The sequence below is a fragment of the Schistocerca nitens genome, chromosome 3 (genome assembly GCF_023898315.1).
Source record: "Schistocerca nitens isolate TAMUIC-IGC-003100 chromosome 3, iqSchNite1.1, whole genome shotgun sequence".
Taxonomy (NCBI): Eukaryota; Metazoa; Arthropoda; class Insecta; order Orthoptera; family Acrididae; genus Schistocerca; species Schistocerca nitens.
The window spans coordinates 817,540,070-817,564,410 of record NC_064616.1 but is presented as its reverse complement, the minus strand read 5'-3'; the positions used below and the strand labels follow the sequence as shown (position 1 = coordinate 817,564,410).

The 24,341-nt window shown below is 38.3% G+C and overlaps 1 protein-coding gene across 1 annotated transcript in view; it reads left to right on the top strand.

The window, feature by feature from the left end:
• The window catches only part of LOC126248840 (uncharacterized), a 413,487-nt gene that overhangs the window by 233,708 nt on the left and 155,438 nt on the right, over positions 1–24,341 (top strand). Inside the window, exons 7-8 of the mRNA XM_049950258.1 lie at positions 5,090–5,164; positions 16,939–17,013. Coding sequence (XP_049806215.1) covers positions 5,090–5,164; positions 16,939–17,013 — 150 coding nt within the window. The remainder of the gene's footprint in view (positions 1–5,089; positions 5,165–16,938; positions 17,014–24,341) is intronic.

The following is a 24,341-nucleotide window of genomic DNA, read 5'->3' as shown; positions in this document are numbered from 1 at the left end:
CCGACACATGAGCACAATTTTGAGTTCTAATGTTTTTCACACTGTTAGTTTCTCCTTCTTTTTTCTGGTGTACTATTAGTCTTTTGCCACTCGATATAACTATTTCTTCAGACACTATGCTTTTACTAACATAAATTTTGTAACTTCATTATGTGTTTCCTCCTCTTTGGTGTGTTTACCTACGTGTTGCACACCTAACTTTGGGAGCGATATTCTATCTTTTAGTGTGAACTGTTTAATAATCTAAAAAAACAAAACTATCATTATAGATCCCACTGATGTTGCCTTAGAACAAGAAAAAGACGAAATGCATCTGGGAAAAGTAAATTAAGTGGCAGCAGGAAAAGGCATTTTTATTTGCAAATCAAGTAAGACGTTGGTTTATTGGGAGCGTTTTTGGAAAGTGTTGCTCATCTATAGAGAAGGACCGAGCGAGGTGCCATAGTGGTTAGCACACTAGACTCACATTTGGGAGGACAACAGTTCAAACTCGTGTCCAGCCATCCTGATTTAGGTTTTCCATGATTTTCCTGGGTCACTTCAGGAAAATGGTGGGATGGTTCCTTTGAAAGGGCACAGCCAATTTCCTTCCCCATCCATCCCTCCTTTGATGGGACCGATGACCTCGCTGTTTGGTCCCCTTTGCCAAATCCACCAACCATAAGGGCTGCCATGTATAAAATACTAGTGCAACCCATTCTTATTATAGAGAACTGTCATTTGCTGCTGATTGATTAACGATTCTACTGCTACCAACATACAGTTTGCATAAGGACCACAAAGACAAGATAAATTTGTGAGTGAAACAAAGGAAGTTACTAGTAGTAGTATAAGGTATCCTCAACCATATGCTCTATGGTGGTCTGCTGGCTATTATGTAGATATAGAAGAGAGCTTAAAGTTATGGTGTTGTTTTATTTTTGAAAACATTCAACACAGTAAGGTGCAAAGCTATATCTTCTTTAATTGGGTAGTTTTAGTGGGTTCCATGTAAATGATTTCTTTTTTAATAATGTAAGTAAATGTGGTCTGTGATGTCAATAAATATTATGTAATTAAAAAATGGAAAATCCAGGATGGAATGTAACAATATTATGAAAAAGGAAAGTTGCCACTCACCATATAGCAGAGATGCTGAGTTGCAGCTAGGCACAACAAATAGACTGTCACAAGTGAAGCTTTCGGCCATTAAGGCTTTGTCAAAACACACACACACACACACACACACACACACACACACACACACACATGTGCATGCGCAAATGCACCTGTCTGTCTCTGTGTGTGTGTGTGTGTGTGTGTGTGTGTGTGTGTGTTGTCTATTGTTGACAAAAGCTTTATTTGCTTTTCTGGGACTCAGCATCTCCACTATATGGTGAGTAGCAACTTTCCTTTTCATAATATTATGTAATTGATAGGTATACTTTCATTTGCAGCATATTACCGAAAAACAATGACATAAGATGATAATCACAACAAATGGGACTTCAGAAGTAAGATCTCAGAAACTAATATCAAAACTGGCTGAAAAAAAAACTGAAATCGGCAGAAAATAGCACAGAAATCACCCATAAAATAAAATACTCTTTAGCTGTCGCTTCCAACAGGCATCCAGTGTGGACTCGACACACAATAAATTTACTCTTCCCAAATGTATATCAGTTGTGTATGTAGCTTATTTAGCTTTGGTGTTCTATACATTATATAACTGTATCTGGTCAACAGTATATATAGCTCTGAAGATATTATTGTCTTGTTAGCCAGTGATGTCTGGATTGGAGATGTAGCGGCCAGCAGAAAAATGCATGCTGTTGTGTCAGTGTTGGTGTTTGGCATATCATCATTACAATTAAAGAAAAAATAATCTAACAGTTAAAAATAATAAAGAGTATGACACATGCTAAGGAACAGGTAGTTTGTAAAGCCTTGCAGCATTCAGTATTGGCTGTGTTCTTTGCAATGGGATTGAGGAATTGGGTAGTGGTAGCAAAAGTCAGAGTATGAATATGAACAATTATGTTAAGAAGCAGGGCAGAGATCTGTACTTGCACTTGCTTGTGTTTGACGGCAGCTGGAGCTACACAAGCGGCTTATCCAAACTGTAGAAAGTAATGAAATAAAAAATGAGAAAATGCAGGTATTAGTGGGCCTTACTCAACCTTGTCAACATTGTCCTCATGTGGAGGAACATCAGTGCGGGGGGGGGGAGTTAGAGTACAGTTTATGTAATCATGCTGTGCGATAAATTGCACATTTGTTTTTGTACCATTCAAAGAGACTCACAATAAAAACAGAGTAGAACATTAAAAAATATTGTCCTCATGGCAAGACAGAGTTATACAAGTGTGGCACATCAAAAAGTGCTGCACGTGTCTTGGTTGACTACCCGGAGCCCACCTAAACATATGCAGCACTTTTTGACGTGCCAAACTTGTACGACTCTGTCTTGCCATGAAGACAATATTTTTTAATGTTCTATTCTGTTTTTATTATGAGTCTGTTTCAATGGTACGAAAACAAGTGTGCGATTTATCGCACAGCATGATTTCGTAACATGTACTCTGTGAATCTGAAGATAGCAGCTTAGTCCTGTTGAAATTAGTAATCCAGTATACATACACACAATCAAGACAATGAGACTTCATATCAGAAGCTTTCTTTACAATGAAAATGAAAAGCCTCATTGGTAAAATGACTCCCATATTCAATTAAGTATAAACTGATTTAGGACTTGGATGCATGAATTCAGATTTATGTTCACAACAAAAAAACTGGAGTTTTATTCAGTAAATTTCTTCTAACTACATAATAATGCCATAATGTAAAATAAAACAGCTGATGTTTTGACCTATTACTTGCAGCGTTCCTCATGGTTACTACTTGTGCTATGTCATTGCAGCTGTGTATTTACTATTGGATCCCTAGACCCTCAGTTGTCATGTGACTTGGATTTTTTGGTGCTTCATAGGTGATTGGATGACAAAAGGGAGAAAGGGGGAGCTCAGGAGCTATATTGCTTGTAGTAGTCTCATTTTAATTATGGTTTTGGACAAACTTTTATTTGCTGCAGTGTGCTAGCAAAAAAGCATGTACCATTAAACTGTAAATATGAATAAGCAGTTGTTTGAATAAATAATACCCATGTCCCAAGTGTCTTACATGTAAAATAATATTTAATGAAAAGATAGCATGGTTTTGAAGCAGCAAATTGCATGAAGTGCTACAAATGTTGCAGGTTAATGAAAGCTAAGATACAGTACCACAGCATGGGAATATATATGTGGTAGGACTCTTCAGTTTCAATGATGATGACATATGGAGAAGAGCTTGCAACTATTAAATTTGGTGTTTTGATAGTGGCAAACTGAACAGTACTCTGCCCATTTTATCCAAAAAGTGACAAAGATCTAAACACTAACGGGTATTATTAATTTTATTGTTGTATGATAGCTAATCAAAATTCCACTATTCTGGAAAACATGCAAAGAGGTAGCAGTCACAATCCCTAAAATGTTACATTAATATAAAAAGTATATAATATATTGCATATTGAATTGCTGCTGAGAAAATCCAAACCTGCTAAATGCCAAAATAATGTTTCTTATTTAACAAGATTTTGTATATTTGAGGAGTAATATGTGTTGATGTCATAAAATTGTATTTTTATTTTGGTTTTGTTTCAAGTTAGATCATTCCATACAGATTTGTTAATTCTTGTTCTTGTAATGAAAATTCCTGTGAATGGTAATTTTGGAAGGAGTTAAGTAATATTGGAAGTGTACTTACAAAGCTGTTATGTCCATGGAAGTTTGAGTCGGAGTTTTGTTGAAAACAGGTAGCTTCATTAAGTTGAGGTACCATTATAGAACACTGTACTGTGTCATGAAATGTATTTTCTTGCAGAATATGTGGCAACAACGCATACTTCACATAGTGAGCAGTGAATACGGTCTGCCATAATTTGTCATACTTTGCATTTTATGTAAAATGCACAAATCTTTAGGCAACAGTTCAACTGCGTCAACACTACATTCATCCATCACACACATTTTTTACAAAATGCCCTATAGTAAATATAGGGCAGGATTTTGTGTGTGCTATTGTTCTTTGCCTTTTTAAGTTACTTTCTTGCTGGTAGAACCTGTAGTAACATTCTTCAAATTTGACTGTGGGTCTGAAGACACTTCACATGTTGCAATCTTCCAGGTCATTGTGATCTTCATTTACTTTTTACAGCAACTGCTGCACTAAGTTAAGCTTCCATCACACACTTTCTTATGTTCAGGACTATCAAAGCTTGTAACTCTTATGTGAACATACTTTACAATTTAATTAATACAGTTGTGAAGTGTGTAAAGGTACAACATTTAGTTCTCTTGGAACATTCAGAAGTTTTGACATAACTCTTGTGCTTTTTGCCACTGAGTTTTGGCTTGGTTTGTACTTACTTCTGACATGAAATATATATTTTTGAGAAGAGTGGCATTTAGCTGTCATAGATATTTTTCAGCTATAGTACTTGAAATTTCCTAGTTAGTAGAATATTTGATCATTTGTTGGGCATGCATACAAAATATAATTACTTCTTTGATATTTTGATGCAAACCTTCCAGCCATTATAAAGACAAATTTGTGATTGACTTAAAGTGTGAAAGCATGCATTTATTTCTGGAGACACAAAAGTGACTCAGATTCATTTCAGTCAGATTTTCCAGTTTGCATATTTTAATAAGTTTCCCAGATAATTTTGTTCTTTCTGCTGTTAATTCTCTCTCTCTCCCCCCCCCCCCCCCAGCATGTCTCTCCCTCCCCCTCCCTCCCCTTCTTGTTTTCTCTCTCTCTCTCTCTCTCTCTCTCTCTCTCTCTCTCTCTCTCTTACGATGACTTGTGCATGAGTCTGCATGTCAGTAGTGTTCAGACTACACTGATGAATCTTGGAGTAGATCCCTTCCTTATCACCTTATCACCTTATTTGCACCCCCTGGAAGGTAAAAGAACTTCTGAATTATTGAACCCATGATATCATTATTATTTGTTTTGAAGTACAATATTGGGTTTACAATGAGTTACATAATATTGGGTATTTTAGGTGGGGCAAGTGAGGACTATTTCCAGGGATGGCCTCCATTGAAACAGGATCGTAGACACTCTCGACGAAAGCACTGTAAGTTAAATGCATAGAATTAAGAAACTGCCAAATAATGTTTTTTATGTGTATTGCAGGTTGAGCCATTGACTCATAGGAAAATTCCATTTTATTTAATGATGTTACCTGAATTCAACGTTTCTGATACCTCCTTGTCAAAAGTATCCAACATAAATATATTAATGTATGCAAAGTTCTGGTTGAGAAATACGTATTATTTAGGAATAAAGGAGACAACTCACTGAAAGGCAGAAGCATTCCATTATCAATAGATACACAAACTTCGCTAACTTTCAAAATGAACTTCCTTTTTCAAGCTGGTAAGAAAAACACACACACACACACACACACACACACACACACACACACACACACACACACACACACACCTGTGCCTGTCTCCCCACATTGTGCTCAGTCAACTGCCAACTCTTTCCTGGCCTACAGTGAGTGTACTGGGATGAGATGGTGGTGCAGGATGGGGTGGGGCGAGGGATGGAGAGGCGGGAGGCTGGAAGGGGTTTTGGGGGAAGCATCTAGTGGCTCGTCGGAGAGTGGGGAGCTATCTGTGGGCTATCGAGGGATGCAGGTAGAGGTGGCAGGTGGTAGACAGCTGGGCAAATGTTTCCACAGACCAGGTTGTGAGATAGCAACCCACAACTAGCTGACACAAATTGGGCAGGGGTTCTGGGGCAGGGTATACACACACACACACACACACACACACACACACACACACGTACGTGTGCAGTGCCCTGCAAATTCCAAACCCACCACTTCATTCCTCGTACACCTAACCAGCAACATCCTAACTCATAACAACTTCACCTTTGAAGGGAAGGTATACAAACACATTCGTGACACAACCATGGGCATCCGAATAGCACCCTTGTATGCCAGCCTTTTCATGGGCCACATGCAGGAAACATCCCTAGCTTCCCAAAACCCCAAACTCCTGGCCTGTTTCAGGGTTATTGATGACATTTTTATAATATTAACCCAAGGCGAGGACACCTTATCCTCATTCCTCCAAAACCTCAACACCTTCTGTCTGATCCACTTCACCTGGTCCTCCTCCACCCACCAGGCCACCTTCCTAGATGTCAATCTCCTCCTCTCACATGGCTCCATCAACAGCTCGGTCCACATCAAATCCACCAATCATCAACAGTACCTGACAGATACCACCCCTTCAACACCACAAAGTCCCTCCTATACAACCTGGCCACCCGTGGTAGAAAAATCTGCAGTGATAAGAACTCCCTCACCCAGTATGCTGAAGGCCTCACAAAGGCCTTCACAGATAGGCATTACCCTCCACACCTAACTTACAAACAGGTCTCCAACGCCATATCCCCACACACACCTGATCCTCACATCCATTCCAAGAACTAACCACAAAGAAGTCTCACCTCCACCCCCCAACCCCCCAAATCACCCAGTATACCATCTGGGACTGGAACAACTGAACCACGACCTTCATCAGGGCTTTGATTATCTATCATGATGCCCTGATATAAGGGATATCCTACCCCAAAATACTTTCATCCCTTCCCAAAGTGGTGTTCCACCACTCACCCAACATCCACAACATCCTAGTCCATCCCTATGCCACTCCCACCCCAAATCCCCTGCCACAGGGGTCGTAGCCTTGTGGAAGACCCAGATACAAGACCTGCCCAGTCCATCAACCTAGAACCACCAATTCCAGCCCCATCACAAGCTTATCCTACACCTTCAAAAGCTGGGCCACCTGTGAAAGCAGCCATGTTGTATACCAGCTGTGCTGCATTGACTGCACAGCATTTTACATTGGTATAACAAACAACCAACTGCCAACTAAAATAAATGGCCACAGCCAGACTTTTGCCAAACGCAAGGTGGACCACTGAGTGGCACAACATACAGCAGGGCACGACTTTCTTTTTTTTATTTTTTTTATTTTTTTTTTATTTTATTTTATTTTTTATTTTTTTTAAATTGTATTTCAATTCCCCATCGGGGCGGGCTGGCAGCAGCATAGGCGCCAGGGCACGACATGCAATATTTCAATAGCTACTTCACAACCCTTGCCATCTGGATCCTCCTCCCCACCACCACCAGCACCACCACCACCACCACCAGCAGCTTTTGTGAGCTGTGCAGATGGGAGCCCCCTAGTCTGTGAAATCATGTGCCCAGCTGTTTGCCACCTGTCCCCTCTATCTGCACCCCTAGCTAGCCCACAGACTGCTCCCCACTCTCCCACGAGCTGCTACACACTTTCCCCCAACCCCTTCCCTGACTTCCGCCTCTCTCCACCCTCACCTTACGCCACCCCACCCCACCCCATCCTGTGCCCTCACCTGACCCCAGCACACTGACTGTGGGCCAGGAAAGAGCTGGCAGTTGACTGAACACAATGTAGAGAGATAGGTGTGTGCATATGTGCGTGCACATGTGTGTATGTGCGTGCGCGCGCGCGCGTGTGTGTGTGTGTGTGTGTGTGTGTGTGTGTTTCTTTCTTAGAAGCTTGAAAAAGGAAGTTCATTTTGAAAGCTAGCAAAGCTCTGCACCATTTGTTCATGTACCTTTTGACGATGGATTGCTTCTGCCTTTCGATGAATCGCCTCCTTTACTCCTGAATAATTCATAACATAGCTATATTATTGATTTAGTTGGTAAAATTTATGTGTATTTTTGCACACACACACACACACACACACACACACACACACACACACACACAAAATGCTCAAAAGTTTGCTTATTTTCAGAATAAATAAGTTTTTTTGGTAATGAAAGATACTTGCGCATTTTGGGCTGTTCATAGAAACATAATACATGTGGTTCAGAGTTTCCAGTTTTATGTTAAGGATTATAGAATACACATAAGCATCATAATGAATGGAGGAATTCAAAAAGTTGTTTTCGAACAATAATACTTACACATTGTACGCCAATGGATCAGCCATACATTTCCATCATATATGAAGCATACAAATATAGTACATACATAACTGTCATAATAGTATGCCTTAACACAGCCCATAAAAACATGGTGTGCCTTGGCACAATTACAGTAGTATACATTTTTGTGATAACTCCATACTTAATAATTGATGCATTGTAACAATCAAAGGTACAAATATTATGTGATCATCAAAGAGATAAAGTCGATGCCCACACACACAGTATGAATGTCTGAAAGGTTACAGATGTTCTTTGGTATAGCCAAAGATTACAGCAACAGAAATAACATGGTGTCCTTTCTCTAAATAACAACACAAATATATACCCTGTTATAATGTTTTATATCGTCTTTACTAGTATAGAAATTAAAAAGAACGCATTTATGCACACTAAACATTGTGAAAGAGATAAATTCAAAGGACTGTAATGGAGTAGAACATTAAAAACTGTTATACTATGCGATAAAACATACATAACAACTTCATCTGTCAGTTACCACATAATACAACAGTTTTTAATGTTCTACTCCATTAGCAACATAATGCATACATAATAACTTCATGTGTCAGTTACCACATAGTATGAGAGTTTTTAATGTTCTACTCCATTACAATCTTTTGAATTGATTTCTTTTACAATTTTTAGTGCACATAATACCTTCTTTTTAATTTATGTAGCAGTGAAGTCGATATAACACATTGCAACAGGTTATGTATTTATGCTATTATTCAGAAAAAAGACTCCATGTTATTTTTGTGTCTGTTGCTGTAATCTTTGGCTAGATCAAAGAACATTTGTAACCTTTTTTGACATTGATACTATGTATGTGTTTCAACTAGATCTCTTTGACAATCACACAGTATTTATACCTTTGACAGTTGTAATGTGCCACTTATTAATTGTGGAGCTATCACCAAATGTGCACCACTGTAATTGTGCCAAGGCACAGCATGTTTATGTGGATTGTGTTAAGGCATACTGTTATAATGGTTACATATGTTCTACATTTTTATGACTCACACATGATGAAAATGTGTTTTTTATCTATACTGATGTGCAATGTGTAAGTATTATGATTTGAAAATGACCTTTTTAAAATCTACCATTTGCTATGACACTTCTGTATATTCTGTAGTTGCTTTTTTAAACCTCAGTTTCCTCCTTGAAGAGAATGGTAGAGAGTAACCATAAAATTGTACAGCTGGTGGCAAAAATAAGCTTTTTCCAAGTTTCTTAATTAAATTTAGGAGATTTTATAGAATTTTTCAAAAGCATTTGCAGAAGAGTCTAAAAAAAGTGGAAAGGTGTCCATTTTGTGGACAGGTACTTAGTTGCATGTATTAACTTCTCTCCTGAAGATTATCATCTCCGATCGTTATGTGAACAATGATACTGAATGTTGTAAGTGTCCTGGGAAGAGAGTTACATTGAGTAATACACTTATTAGTAAGTTGTAAATTAAGCATATGATTCCATGCATACATAAATAACTAGAGGCAGCTGAAGTCACACTGAATAAGTATAACTCGTTATGTACTCTGAAAGCTGTCGCTGAGTGTCATGGACATGACTAAAATTATGAGATGCAAAATTGCTATAATTTGATGTCTCCTTCTGCAATCTTTGAATGTTAGACCATATACTAGTTGAATCATTCAGATTTCCAATTATTTATATTTTTCTTCTTTTCTTGTTTGAATCAAATAATTAGTGTATCATATTAACACTTCCATTTTTTGCAGACAACCATGTGATTATTTACAGTGTATTGTTCTTTCATAAATATAACTTTGACTTATACTCATTTGGTAATAACTGTTAGCAACTTTTTATGTTCAATGTTTATGTAATTGTTGTCTTTGATGTGTACGGAAATACATTGGAATGAAGTACTTAGAGTTCCTCCTCAGGATTTCATACAGCATTGATAGCTCCATGCAGCACTTGCTGTAATGTTGATGTTCCTGAAAACTCTGTCCACTACACGTCACCCAAAAAGTACCTCAAAATATTAAAATAAGAAACAACTATTGGAACATACAAAAATATTATTCACATGTAAATTACAGTGCTTTCTGGAATACTTGCACTTTTTTTTTCATTTCAGTTACTGCTAAATTGGACAGTAAAGTTACTTTAACATACACCTGCTCATTTATAGACAACCAGACACAGAAATTTTTGCATCTTTAATACACGTGGGAAATTTCCCAAAATCTAATTCTGCTAAATTCTGTGCCATCTTAACTCGGAGGATTGTTTTGTAATGAAAAATAATGGCATCCAATCATGTTTCATCTGCTATATCACGTAATCCATTTATGAATCAAACTGAACTTTTGTATCGATGATACAATGAGATTTTGTGCAGAATGTGAACACGCTACAGGCATAATAGCTGCAGTCGCTCATCTTGATATATTTGCTGAGCCCATGTTCGTGCAACATGGAGACACACAGTAAATTGGTAGGGGGATAAGCTATTTTCATCTCCAAAAGGAACTTACTGCATCAGTGTCATCATTCAATTGGCATGCAAGTACATGGAAGCATACCATTTTTTACACAGTGTATGACACACTATTCCATATGATGCATGAGAAATTTTTGCTACTAGGCTAACACTTCTGGTGCTTTCAGCAGCACCTGTTGTCTCAGAAACCATTTACAGTTACTGAGGCTATTTCCTTTGGACTTTCGTAGATGAGTGGCATTTTAGTAATGATGATGTGAAAGATTTTGTACTATTTGTGTGACCTTGTTCTTCAGGAGCATTAAACCTTACTCTTCTTTTCAGTGTTACTTGACAGTGATCTAAGCCCACAGTATTGAGTCACCTGTGTAAAACATATCTTCAGGGTAGTGAAGTTACATGAAAGAAAATGAATGTTTTTAGTTAATAAGCATGGTTTTTCAAATCTATTTGACTTGAACCAGAAAGGGAAGTAAACAGCGATTTAAACTTCAACATTTAAACAGTTAAATTTCTGCAATTGTGACTTGATGCAAACTATTTTGCTTGATGTAAGTGATAATATTATCACCTTATGAAATATTGTGCAATCGTCCTGGGTAATCTTTCACAGTAATGCTAACAAATGAAGCTAGTTGTGATAAGTGTGATTTGTGTACATCGTGGTTTTTCAGTGAGTTTTATTAGAATGTCTTTTAAAAATCAGAATCATGCTTTCAAAAATTTTGCAGCATTAAACCATAATGAATCTCATTGACATAGCTCCATGGATATTCCTTAGTTTTCAATTTTTAGGGGTCCTATCAGGATCTATAAGCTGCACCATGGACATTCCGTAATTTTCAGTTTGTGGAGATCCTATCAAGCTACTAAAACATATATCTAAATCATACATGCCCATGAACTTCCAGATTTTAACAAAAAATTCTATAAGTAATAGATGAGTCCAAAATATTAAAAAGAATAATCCGTAATCAAATAAGCAATACAATTTAATAGAACTTAGCTGAAAACCAGTTAGATTTTAGGCAGAACAGAAGTACAGGGGAAGCCATCTTAATGTTACAACAGGTTAAAGACAAAACACTGGCTGTATGAAAACATCTATTTATTGCATTCACTGATCAAGAAAAAGCTTTTCAGAATGTGAACTGAAAAATGTTAATGAAGACTATGGCTGATCCTCTAATCCTTCTTCTGGTATTGAAATATATGAAGTACAAGAGGCTTGCATACAGGAAGAAGTTCAGCCAATATAGAGAGTAGAATTGCACACACATAGGCAGTGTATTAAAGAAAAATGTTGTTATATAAAGGAACATAAATGTGGAGATTGAATGAAAACAGACTTATTTTAGATCTTAGTGTGGAGTCTGGCCTCATATGGCTCAGAAGTATGCACTATTGGTGCATGTGACAAGGAATTTCTGGAGGCATTTGAAATTTGATCCTGGAGCAAGATGGGAAAGATTTTCTGAACAGAAAAAAAAATCATAAATGAAGAATTTGTAGAAGACTTGGTGACAGAAGATCTCTATTATCAACAGGATAAAAAAAGTCAATTACTTGGCCATCTGTATTGAGCCACTAGTTTCTTTAGTTAGTGTAATCGAAGGAATGATTCAAGGCAAGAGATAAAAAGTAAGACCTAGACTCCAATACTCTAGACAGATCAGAGATTGATGTAGGAGAAGGCTCATATGAGGAAATGAAGAGGTCAATAGGAAACAGAGATAACTGGAGAAGAATAATTGCAGCCAACACATCTTCAGATTCAGGAGACCACTTCTTCAGCATCAGTTCTGTATCAGACGAGGAATGTGTTTTTGTTAATCTTCATTTAATTAGTTAATGATAAGAAAGAGTGAAAGTTCAATGGTGTAATACTCTGATGCAGATTTCTCTGAAGTTAACACTCCAATGTAAAGCTAATATCATGTTGTGTTATGTCCCCTACAATAGCTTTTGCTTCCCTTACAGCATCTTAACCCTCCTGATCAGACTTCTGAACACTCCTATCCCCACCCCTCAAGTGCTTTTTATCACTGTATGATTATCAACTCTCACTTCGAAAATTATCTAATGTGGTCTTCTGCCATTACCTGCTCTGCCTTCATAACCAGTAAGATTTATTTACTGAAAGAAAACTGTATTTTTAAGTTAAATAATATGGCAGCTGCTATGAAACCATTATTTAGCTTTAGCAAGTTGACATAACTACTATGAAGCCACTAATAAAGATAAATGGAGAGGGGTAGTGTATCTACACACAAAATAGAGCCTACATATTATCCTATAATAGAGAATGCCCCTTAATACAATAACTGTGACCTTGGTGCTTGCTCTGCCACTTGGACTATGTGTATCCTTCTAGTTGCCATCAGTATGCCAGCAGTGTGTCAATGAACCTAGGTGTAACACATTTTTGGTTTCCACTATCCACCGGACCACAAATTACGGTAGTAGCTCATGTTGTTGGATCTCTGTCTTCACTTACACCTCCCACAGTCCAGTCTTGTCTGCATTTGTTACTACTTCCTCTTTTTTTCCGCAGCTCGTGGTCTCGCGGTTGCGTTCTTGCTTCCCGAGCACGGGGTCCCAGGTTCGATTCCCGGCGGTGTCAGGGATTTTTCACCTGCCTCGAGATGACTGGGTGTTTGTGTTGTCCTCATCGTTTCATCATCATTCATTAAAATGGAGAGAATGGTCTGAGCAAAGGTTGGAACTTTGTATGGGCACTGATAACCGCGCAGTTGAGTGCCCCACAAACCAAGCGTCATCACCACTTCCTCTTTTTCTTCATTGCTTTCTCTCATATGTCTTCATTTTGACTTCCAAGGATGTCAGTTATCACATATTTCACCTTTTGTTGTTTGTTGTTCATTTTTTGTCCCACTTTCTTTTTGTTTCTGTCAGAACCTTCTAGTAGTCCCACTTTTCTTCAACTCTGTCATCTGTTTTGCTGGATAAAGTATGGTACCAAATGAGGTGGCACAATGGTTAAGATACAGATTCAAATTCAAGTGTAACTGAATTAAAAACTGACATGTGCCCATCTCAATTTATCTTTTCCATAGTTTGCATAAATCATGTAAGGCAGTTATGTAAATGGTACATTTGAAAAGGGATAATCACATTCCTTCCCCATTCTTGTCCTGTGTGAATTGTGCTATGTTTAGTTACCTCATTGTTGACAAGAGGATGAATGTTAATCAATTTTCTAGATTTGTATTTGTATATTTATTGATCCACTCAATCATTCAATGTACAGAAATGTGCATAATAATATAGGACAATTCAAACAAATGATATCACAATGTATACAGACATAGCACTGTTTCTTGTATGTACATCTCGCTAAAGATATATTACATAATTATTCATAATAATACCAGAGTAAGAATAAGTTCAAATAATAATGCTGCTAACCAAACAGCAAAAGTTCACTAATGGACAAGAGATTATTTCTAATGAAACAGTTTCATTTCGAAACATAATAAAAATATATAATTTAATTTATGAGATATCACATTCAAGAAAGCCTTGTATGCTGTAAAAGCAATGCTTTGCTAGGAGTGTACTGCAGGTTTTTTAAAAATTTTGTTGATTGTTAATACTTCCTACTTCTTTTGGGAGATGGTTGTAGAGTTTGATTCCCATACACTTAACAGTATTGCTATACAGTTTAAAACACTTCATTTTTCTGCTTTCATCATGGAGACGTTATTTATGTGAAAGATTGCATTTAATGCTTTTTGAATCGCTTTAATTTCTGTAAGTGTAAAACATGCATTTTGTGTACTGTTTGTAGTGCTGTATAATCCTCTCACTGAAAGAGTGATAGTATTTGTATTGATGTTTCTATTTGGGGGGGGGGGGGGGGGGCAGCAGAGTAGAATGGGAAACGAGTATTAACCAGTTCTTTGACCTTGTTTCATGATAGTGATGTCCAAATTCCTGGGCAATCTATTGATGTTTTGTTTAATAAAACCGACAAGTTCAAATATATATTGGCTAAGGAGAGGCGGTATGTTTAATTGTTTAAACAGCAGTTTACACATTTCTCTTGTAGCATAGTACTAAATGTAAAAGAGTGTAATACATGCATGTCAATCTGCTAGCATTTAGCTCGTCCCTCACTGAGTGGAGCACAAAACAAACTTTTCATAGCCTGGAACTAATAACGTCAATGTGGCTTTACCATGTGAATGTATCAGTTATGTCATGCCCTAAGAATTCATTGACAAATTCTACATTGTTGCCACTTAGTTTCACTGTTGGAACATGGGGAGTTCTGTTGTGAATGGTGGGGAAGATTAGGCATACTGTCCATTTTTTTTAAATGTAAGAGTAATCTATTTGATGCAAGCCATGAGTCTAGTTGGGTTGTATTTCTATTACCTGCTGACTGAAGAGATTCATCTGTATTTGATATAAGGATATTAGTTTCATCGGTGAAGAGAAATACCTTGCTAGTGGGTAGGGTGGAAGGAAAGTCATTTGTATTAAGTAGAAATAACAAGGGACCTAGAACAGAGCCCTGTGCCACACCATTTTTTATGACTTGTGTAGATGAGTGCACCCCATTTAGGATTCCTGACTGACTTAATTTATATCAACATATTGTGCTTGGTCTTTCACATAGCTGCTGAGCCAGCCATGTGTAGTTCCCCTTGTACAATAAGAATCCAGTGGTGGCTTTATTTTCTTGGAAACCTTACTGAGCAGAAGAAAGAATGTTGTTTTTTGTAATAAATGATTTGTGTGTGGCACCCATTGCATATTCAAATGTTTTGCTGAATACAGACAGCACTGCAACTGGACAGTAGTTGCTAGGATCTTCTTTACATCCGTTTTTATGTATGAATATGACCTTTGCTATTTTCAGTTTTCTTGGGAATACTGCGTCTGAAAATAAAAGTATGTATTACATGAGACAGTGGTACTAATAAGTTTGCTGCAATGGTGGAGAAGGAAGCAAGAGATCATGTCTTCTCCTGCTGATGATTTTTTCTTTATTTTACTATGAATTATATTTTCTATCTCTGCTCCTGATCTTGGTAATAAAAACATCGTTTTGGTGAAGGTATTGAGGACTGGTTGAGGGAGGCAATTACTTTTTAGATGTTCTGTTAATTTTTCTACAGTTTCAATAAAGTATGAGTTAAATTCTTGAGCTACTTTTCTTGGTTAGTTATCAACATTGCATTTACTCTAAGTTTAATGTTACTAACATTATTCCCACGTCTGCCCATTCTTTCATTAATTATTTGCCACATGGATTAGCTTTTATTATATGAAGATTTCAGAAAGGTGTTACTGTGTAGTTTTTTTAGCAGTATTCACCACATTTATAAATGATGTTGTGTATTGTTCACTTTGGCAAGATTAGTCGTGCTGAGGAAGAAGAGCTCTCTCTCCCTCTCTGCTGAGGTTGTAATACCTGTTGTAATCCAGTTGGAGGATACTCTGTTACAAATATTTTTTGTTTTTAAAGGGGAAATGGCAATTGAAATAGTAACAGGAAATGTTTAAAAAGGTTTCATATTTTTCATCTATTATTTGAGAGTGGTATGCAGTCTCCCAGTTTTCTCTCTGCACATAGCACAAAAAATGGACATTGCTTTGACAAAAATTTCTGCTTTGTGTTGTCATTATTTTGGGTTGATGTTTACTTCTCAGAAAGACTGGCTGTGTAATCAATGCATTATGGTCAGAAAATCCTAGATTTACAGACCTAACAGAACAACCTTGTTGCTAACTACTTGGTCAAGAGCACTTACTTCATTTGGTTACCCTAGTTGGGGATGTACACTGCATATCAAGGTTGCAAAAGTTCATGAAATGTTTAAAATTACAATGATCTTCACCTTCTGTAAGGAAATTGAGATTGAAATCACCACAGATTTTGACCCTTGAAGGCTTCCTTTTCACCACTTTTTCTAACACTGGTGTCAAATTACTGTAAAGGACGACAAGCTGCCCGAAGAAGATCTATAAACTGGTATTACATTCACACTGATATCTTTCATTTCAACACCTGACAATTCTATGTCTCTTTCTGTAGAGTGAGAGTTGCATACATCCAGTGGTGAAGCTGCAACATTGTCTTTCACAAATATGCAGCTTCCTCCACTTCTGAAAACTTTCCTAGTGTGAATGGTGGTAACACCTATTCCAAGAGACATCATGTAGTATTAGCCAATAAGCAGAATGCAATTTTTCTATTTCTGTTTTATGTGGCTTTTTTTGAACAGGTTAATTTATTAATTTTGTAATTTAAGCATCCTCTAAACATACTAGAAAATACCGTATTTAGCCTCTGTACACTTCATACTACAACATGTTTTGTAATTTTGTCTTTCAGCAAGTGTGTCCGAAGATGAAGAGACTGTGTATGGGTCACCTGAACCATGTGCAGAACCTGCTGTTGCTGCAGAATGTAAGTAACTTAAAATCATATTTTGTGATGTTACATGTTCACAAAGAAATTGTTTGTTACTCAACAATTCCAATCATGATGGGTGGCAGTTACACCCACATACAGAGACTCTGGTAAAACACTCAGTCAACTAAGACTAAGAAAGGCTTCTGGTCCTGACAACATCCCACAGGAATTGATGCAAAATGGAGATATAGCCTTGAAGACTATTCTTTTTACACTCTTCATCTTAATTTGGGAAACTGAAGAAGTACCTGATAGCTAGAAGAATGCTACAATCATCATTATCCTCAAGAAAGGTGATAGTAGTGCATGTGGAAACTACCATGGTGTATTGTCAATTGCAGGTAAAATTCACACAAGAATTCTATGAAATTGGCTCCAAATTATTTCAGACGAGATTTTGCCTGAATTTCGTAGTGGGGTTTCCGAACATCCACAGGCACAACAAAAGATATGATCTTCCATTCTAGAGAACTCCAGGAGCTATGCAGAGAGTAACAGAAGCTTGTATATTTTGTTTTCAGTGACCAGAAAAAAGCTTTTGATTCAAGTCCTAAATATGCCTCGTGGAAAGTACTGGAACACTTTGGATGTCCTGAAGGCTATGTGGAGTTGGTTCAAGCTCTTAATGATGGCATGTCTGGGTAGATTCTCCACAGTAAATCTGCCTTGAATTCGTTCCCATCACTCAGAGTTTGAATGAAGGCAGTGTACTAGCTTCTATACTCTTTGCCCTATACATGTCTGTCATGCTGTATGAATCATCTCCAAACAACCACATTAAGTTTCATTTTTATGGAGGTCTCTTCAATCTGGCAAGACTTCATTCACAAAGACATACCCCTGTTACCCATGTGACAGAACTACAGTATGCTGGTGACACCTCATCTCCTTCTCCAACACTTGGAAAGCGAGAGTGCCCATACAGTAGTTCGTAGAGGGAGACCTATATCTGGGGTCTGAAGTATTTTTCATGTTTTGGAAGACAAAAGAAAACTTTTAAGTAGCCATAAATAAAAGTTTCATTTCCAACCATGTTAAAAACCTGTATAATATCGACTTTTTAATTATTTTCTTGAAAGAAAAACATCTGACAACACTATATTTTTTTCTTTCCGTGAGAGCTGGGGGGGAGGGGGGTGGGCAGGAGGAGGGGTCAGGCTGACCCTCCCCCCATGATGTATGGGTGCCCTTTCTGCAGAGTTACAACAGTCAGTCAACTGCTTTAAAACTGCATGTGATTGCTTTGGTCTTACCAACAGTGTGGGAAAAAAATGAAGGTACTTGCAAAGCCTGCCCCAGGATTAGCTCATTCTGAGTTCAACATCTCCATCTTAGACACAGCAGTGGAGCAGATTCATCACTTTCCATGCCTTGGAAGCACCTTGTTTAAACAATGAACTTGTGAACAGGATGCTGATCGAAGGATTGGGGCTGCCCATGTGGCATTCGGTCAGTTAATTCACAGTCTTTCTTTATGAATAAATACCTAAAGCTGCATACCAAACTCATGGTGTACAGAGGTGTTGTCATTTTCATGCTCCTGTATGGCTGTGAAACTTGGTCACACTATCATCGTGATATCAAAAAGCACGAGTGCTCCACCAGCAAAAAATGATGCATCTTGAACATTAAGTGGGAGGACTATGTGCCCAACACTGTGGTTCTCAAGAAGTGCATCTAAATGGTATTGAGGCAATTCTCATTAACTGAGACAGTTAGACAGTGTTCACTGTACAAGTGATGCCAGGGACTTCCACACTGAATCCTTTATGGTGAATTATTCTGTGGCAGTAGGCTTTATGGATAGCTGAAATACATCATGAAGACAACTGGTATAAATATACAGACCTGGGAACAATTTCGTGTGGCTGTTTACTGCGGAAGAACTCTACATCCACACTGTCAACTTTTTTGAAGGTTTTAGTTAGTTAAATAATGGAAAATCCAGGTTAGAATATCAACAATAAAAGGGAAAGATAGATTGCTACTTGCTGTGAAGATGACACATTGAGCTGCAGACTGGCATAACAAAAAAACACTTGCACATTAGCTTTTGGCCAAAGCCTTTATCAGTAAAGGACACACACACGCACACACACACACACACACACACACACACACACACACATATTCATTCACAGAAGCAAACAAACTTCACACTCACATGACTGCCATCTCCAGCAGCTCGGACCAGAATGCATTGTGGTCTGAGCTGCCAGAATGCATTGTGGTCTGAGCTGCCGGAGATGGTAGTAGTGTGCATGAGATATGCTTGCTTTGTGTGTGTGTGTGTGTGTGTGTGTGTGTGTGTGTGTGTCCTTTCCAGACAAAGACTTCGGCCAAAAGCTAACGTGCAAGTGTCTTTTCATTGTGCCTGTCTGCAGTTCGGCATGTCATCTTTGTGGAGTAAGTTAGTTGAACATGCTGAACATTTCAAAGTTTTTTGAAAAGGATATACAGAGGTGAGTTAGTAATTCCCACCCACCATGTTTTACACATTACAATAGAGATTCCCCTACAGAATATGAGTAGTAGTCAACGAGTAACTGCCTCAGTTTATTTTCAAATTTTACTTTGCTGCATGTCAGACATATTGTATCACTGGGTAAGTGATCAAAAATTTTTGTTACAGCGTTGTGCACCCAATTTTGTGTTAAAGACAACCTTAATGTGAACTAATGAACATCTCTTTTTCCTTCTGGTGGTGTAATTATGTACATCATCATTCTTTTTGAACTGTAGTGGATTATTTACAACAAACTTCATGAGGGAATAAATATACTGTGAAACAGTAGTCAGATTGCCCAACTCCTTAAACAGATGTCTACAAGATGGTAATGGGTGAGCACCACATGTTATTCTTACAGCACATTTTTCAGCAACAAAGGCTTTCTTTCTTAAAGACGAGTTACCCAGAACATTATTTCATATGACCTTATTGAATGAAAATATGCAAACTTACTGATTTGTCTCTCCCCAAGATTTTCAGTGATTCTAAGTGCAAATGTGGCTGAAGTAAGTTGTTTTAGGACTTCCAAAGTGTGCTTTTTCCTGTTTAAATTCTCAATGATGTGGATACCGAATAATTTTGAAGTTTCCACGCTATTTACTATTTCCTCACCATGTGTTACACTTATCATTGGTGTAGTATCCCTACATGTGTAGAACTGAGTGTGTTCTGTCTTCCTAAAATTCAGATTAAGATCATTTGCAGATAACCAGTTAATGATACTTTTAAGAACTTTACTATTTGTTCTGTTTCTGTATGTATGCTGGGATTTATTACAATACTAGTGCCATCTGCAAAAAGTGCTAATTCTCCTTGTTGTATATTACATTGAATATCATTCACATATATGAGGAATTATCCACTAGTTGCCTATGCCAACAATTCCATAAAACTTCAATTTATTTAGGAGAATACTGTGATTCACACAGTCAAATGCCTTAGATGGGTCGCAGAAAATACTAACCAGGACTATTTTATTATTTAATGCTTGTAAAATCTGGTGGAGTGAACATGTACAGGCGTTCTCAGTAGATAAACTCTTCTGAAACCCAAATTGTGATTTTTTGAGGATATTATTGTTGCTAAGGTGAGATACTATCATAGAGTACATCACATTCTCAAAAATTTTGGAAAACACTGTCAGCAGTGAAACAGGTCAGTAGTTACTGAAATCTCCCGTATCACCTTTGTTAAAGAGGGCTTTAACAACAGCATATTTCACACACACTCGAAAAATACCTCGATTTAGTGATGCATTACATACTTCAGATAAGACCAGGCTTATTATCTGGGAACAAATCTTTAATACTCTATTGGAAACACCATCAAAACCTGGTGAGCTTTTGTTTTTGAGGGAATGTTTAATTTTTTTAAATTTCAGCTGAAGAAGTTGGCGATACATTAATGTACCTGTATGGTGGTAGCCCCCCCCCCCCCCCCCCCCATGAACCATGGACCTTGCCGTTGGTGGGGAGGCTTGCGTGCCTCAGCGATACAGATAGCCATACCGTAGGTACAACCACAACGGAGGGGTATCTGTTGAGAGGCCAGACAAACGTGTGGTTCCTGAAGAGGGGCAGCAGCCTTTTCAGTAGTTGCAAGGGCAACAGTCTGGATGATTGACTGATCTGGCCTTGTAACAATAACCAAAACAGCCTTGCTGTGCTGGTACTGCGAACGGCTGAAAGCAAGGGGAAACTACGGCCGTAATTTTTCCCGAGGGCATGCAGCTTTACTGTATGATTAAATGATGATGGCGTCCTCTTGGGTAAAATATTCCGGAGGTAAAATAGTCCCCCATTCGGATCTCCGGGCGGGGACTACTTGAGGATGTCGTTATCAGGAGAAAGAAAACTGGCGTTCTACGGATCGGAGCGTGGAATGTCAGGTCCCTTAATCGGGCAGGTAGGTTAGAAAATTTGAAAAGAGAAATGGATAGGTTACAGTTAGATATAGTGGGAATTAGTGAAGTTCGGTGGCAGGAGGAACAAGACTTCTGGTCAGGTGACTACAGGGTTATAAACACAAAGTCAAATAGGGGTAATGCAGGAGTAGGTTTAATAATGAATAGGAAAATAGGAACGCGGGTAAGCTACTACAAACAGCTTAGTGAACGCATTATTGTGGCCAAGATAGATACGAAGCCCACACCTACTACAGTAGTACAAGTTTATATGCCAACTAGCTCTGCAGATGACGAAGAAATTGAAGAAATGTATGATGAAATAAAAGAAATTATTCAGATAGTGAAGGGAGACGAAAATTTAATAGTCATGGGTGACTGGAATTCGAGTGTAGGGAAAGGGAGAGAAGGAAACGTAGTAGGTGAATATGGATTGGGGCTAAGAAATGAAAGAGGAAGCCGCCTGGTAGAATTTTGCACAGAGCATAACTTAATCATAGCTAATACTTGGTTTAAGAATCATGATAGAAGGTTGTATACATGGAAGAACCCTGGAGATACTAAAAGGTATCAGATAGATTATATAATGGTAAGACAGAGATTTAGGAACCAGGTTTTAAATTGTAAGACATTTCCAGGGGCAGATGTGGACTCTGACCACAATCTATTGGTTGTGACCTGTAGATTGAAACTGAAGAAACTGCAAAAAGGTGGGAATTTAAGGAGATGGGACCTGGATAAACTGAAAGAACCAGAGGTTGTACAGAGTTTCAGGGAGAGCATAAGGGAACAATTGACGGGAATGGGGGAAAGAAATACAGTAGAAGAAGAATGGGTAGCTTTGAGGGATGAAGTAGTGAAGGCAGCAGAGGATCAAGTAGGTAAAAAGACGAGGGCTAGTAGAAATCCTTGGGTAACAGAAGAAATATTGAATTTAATTGATGAAAGGAGAAAATATAAAAATGCAGTAAATGAAGCAGGCAAAAAGGAATACAAACGTCTCAAAAATGAGATCGACAGGAAGTGCAAAATGGCTAAGCAGGGATGGCTAGAGGACAAATGTAAGGATGTAGAGGCTTATCTCACTAGGGGTAAGATAGATACTGCCTACAGGAAAATTAAAGAGACCTTTGGAGATAAGAGAACCACTTGTATGAACATCAAGAGCTCAGATGGAAACCCAGTTCTAAGCAAAGAAGGGAAAGCAGAAAGGTGGAAGGAGTATATAGAGGGTCTATACAAGGGCGATGTACTTGAGGACAATATTATGGAAATGGAAGAGGATGTAGATGAAGATGAAATGGGAGATACGATACTGCGTGAAGAATTTGACAGAGCACTGAAAGACCTGAGTCGAAACAAGGCCCCCGGAGTAGACAACATTCCATTGGAACTACTGACGGCTTTGGGAGAGCAAGCCCTGACGAAACTCTACCATCTGGTAAGCAAGATGTATGAAACAGGCGAAATACCCTCAGACTTCAAGAAGAATATAATAATTCCAATTCCAAAGAAAGCAGGTGTTGACAGATGTGAGAATTACCGGACAATCAGTTTAATAAGCCACAGCTGCAAAATACTAACACGAATTCTTTACAGACGAATGGAAAAACTAGTAGAAGCCGACCTCGGGGAAGATCAGTTTGGATTCCGTAGAAATACTGGAACACGTGAGGCAATACTGACCTTACGACTTATCTTAGAAGAAAGATTAAGGAAAGGCAAACCTACGTTTCTAGCATTTGTAGACTTAGAGAAAGCTTTTGACAATGTTGACTGGAATACTCTCTTTCAAATTCTAAAGGTGGCAGGGGTAAAATACAGGGAGCGAAAGGCTATTTACAATTTGTACAGAAACCAGATGGCAGTTATAAGAGTCGAGGGGCATGAAAGGGAAGCAGTGGTTGGGAAGGGAGTAAGACAGGGTTGTAGCCTCTCCCCGATGTTATTCAATCTGTATATTGAGCAAGCAGTAAAGGAAACAAAAGAAAAATTCGGAGTAGGTATTAAAATCCATGGAGAAGAAATAAAAACTTTGAGGTTCGCCGATGACATTGTAATTCTGTCAGAGACAGCAAAGGACTTGGAAGAGCAGTTGAATGGAATGGACAGTGTCTTGAAAGGAGGGTATAAGATGAACATCAACAAAAGCAAAACGAGGATAATGGAATGTAGTCGAATTAAGTCAGGCGATGCTGAGGGAATTAGATTAGGAAATGAGACACTTAAAGTAGTAAAGGAGTTTTGCTATTTGGGGAGCAAAATAACTGATGATGGTCGAAGTAGAGAGGATATAAAATGTAGACTGGCAATGGCAAGGAAAGCGTTTCTGAAGAAGAGAAATTTGTTAACGTCGAGTATAGATTTAAGTGTCAGGAAGTCTTTTCTGAAAGTATTTGTATGGAGTGTAGCCATGTATGGAAGTGAAACATGGACGATAAATAGTTTGGACAAGAAGAGAATAGAAGCTTTCGAAATGTGGTGCTACAGAAGAATGCTGAAGATTAGATGGGTAGATCACATAACTAATGAGGAGGTACTGAATAGGATTGGGGAGAAGAGGAGTTTGTGGCACAACTTGACCAGAAGAAGGGATCGGTTGGTAGGACATGTTCTGAGGCATCAAGGGATCACCAATTTAGTATTGGAGGGCAGCGTGGAGGGTAAAAATCGTAGGGGGAGACCAAGAGATGCATACACTAAGCAGATTCAGAAGGATGTAGGTTGCAGTAGGTACTGGGAGATGAAGAAGCTTGCACAGGATAGAGTAGCATGGAGAGCTGCATCAAACCAGTCTCAGGACTGAAGACCACAACAACAACAACGGTGGTAGCCCCTTGACCATGCTGGGATTGCACTGTTGGTTCCTGAACTGAAAACTCCTCCTTTTTCGCTGAGGAGTATGAACCC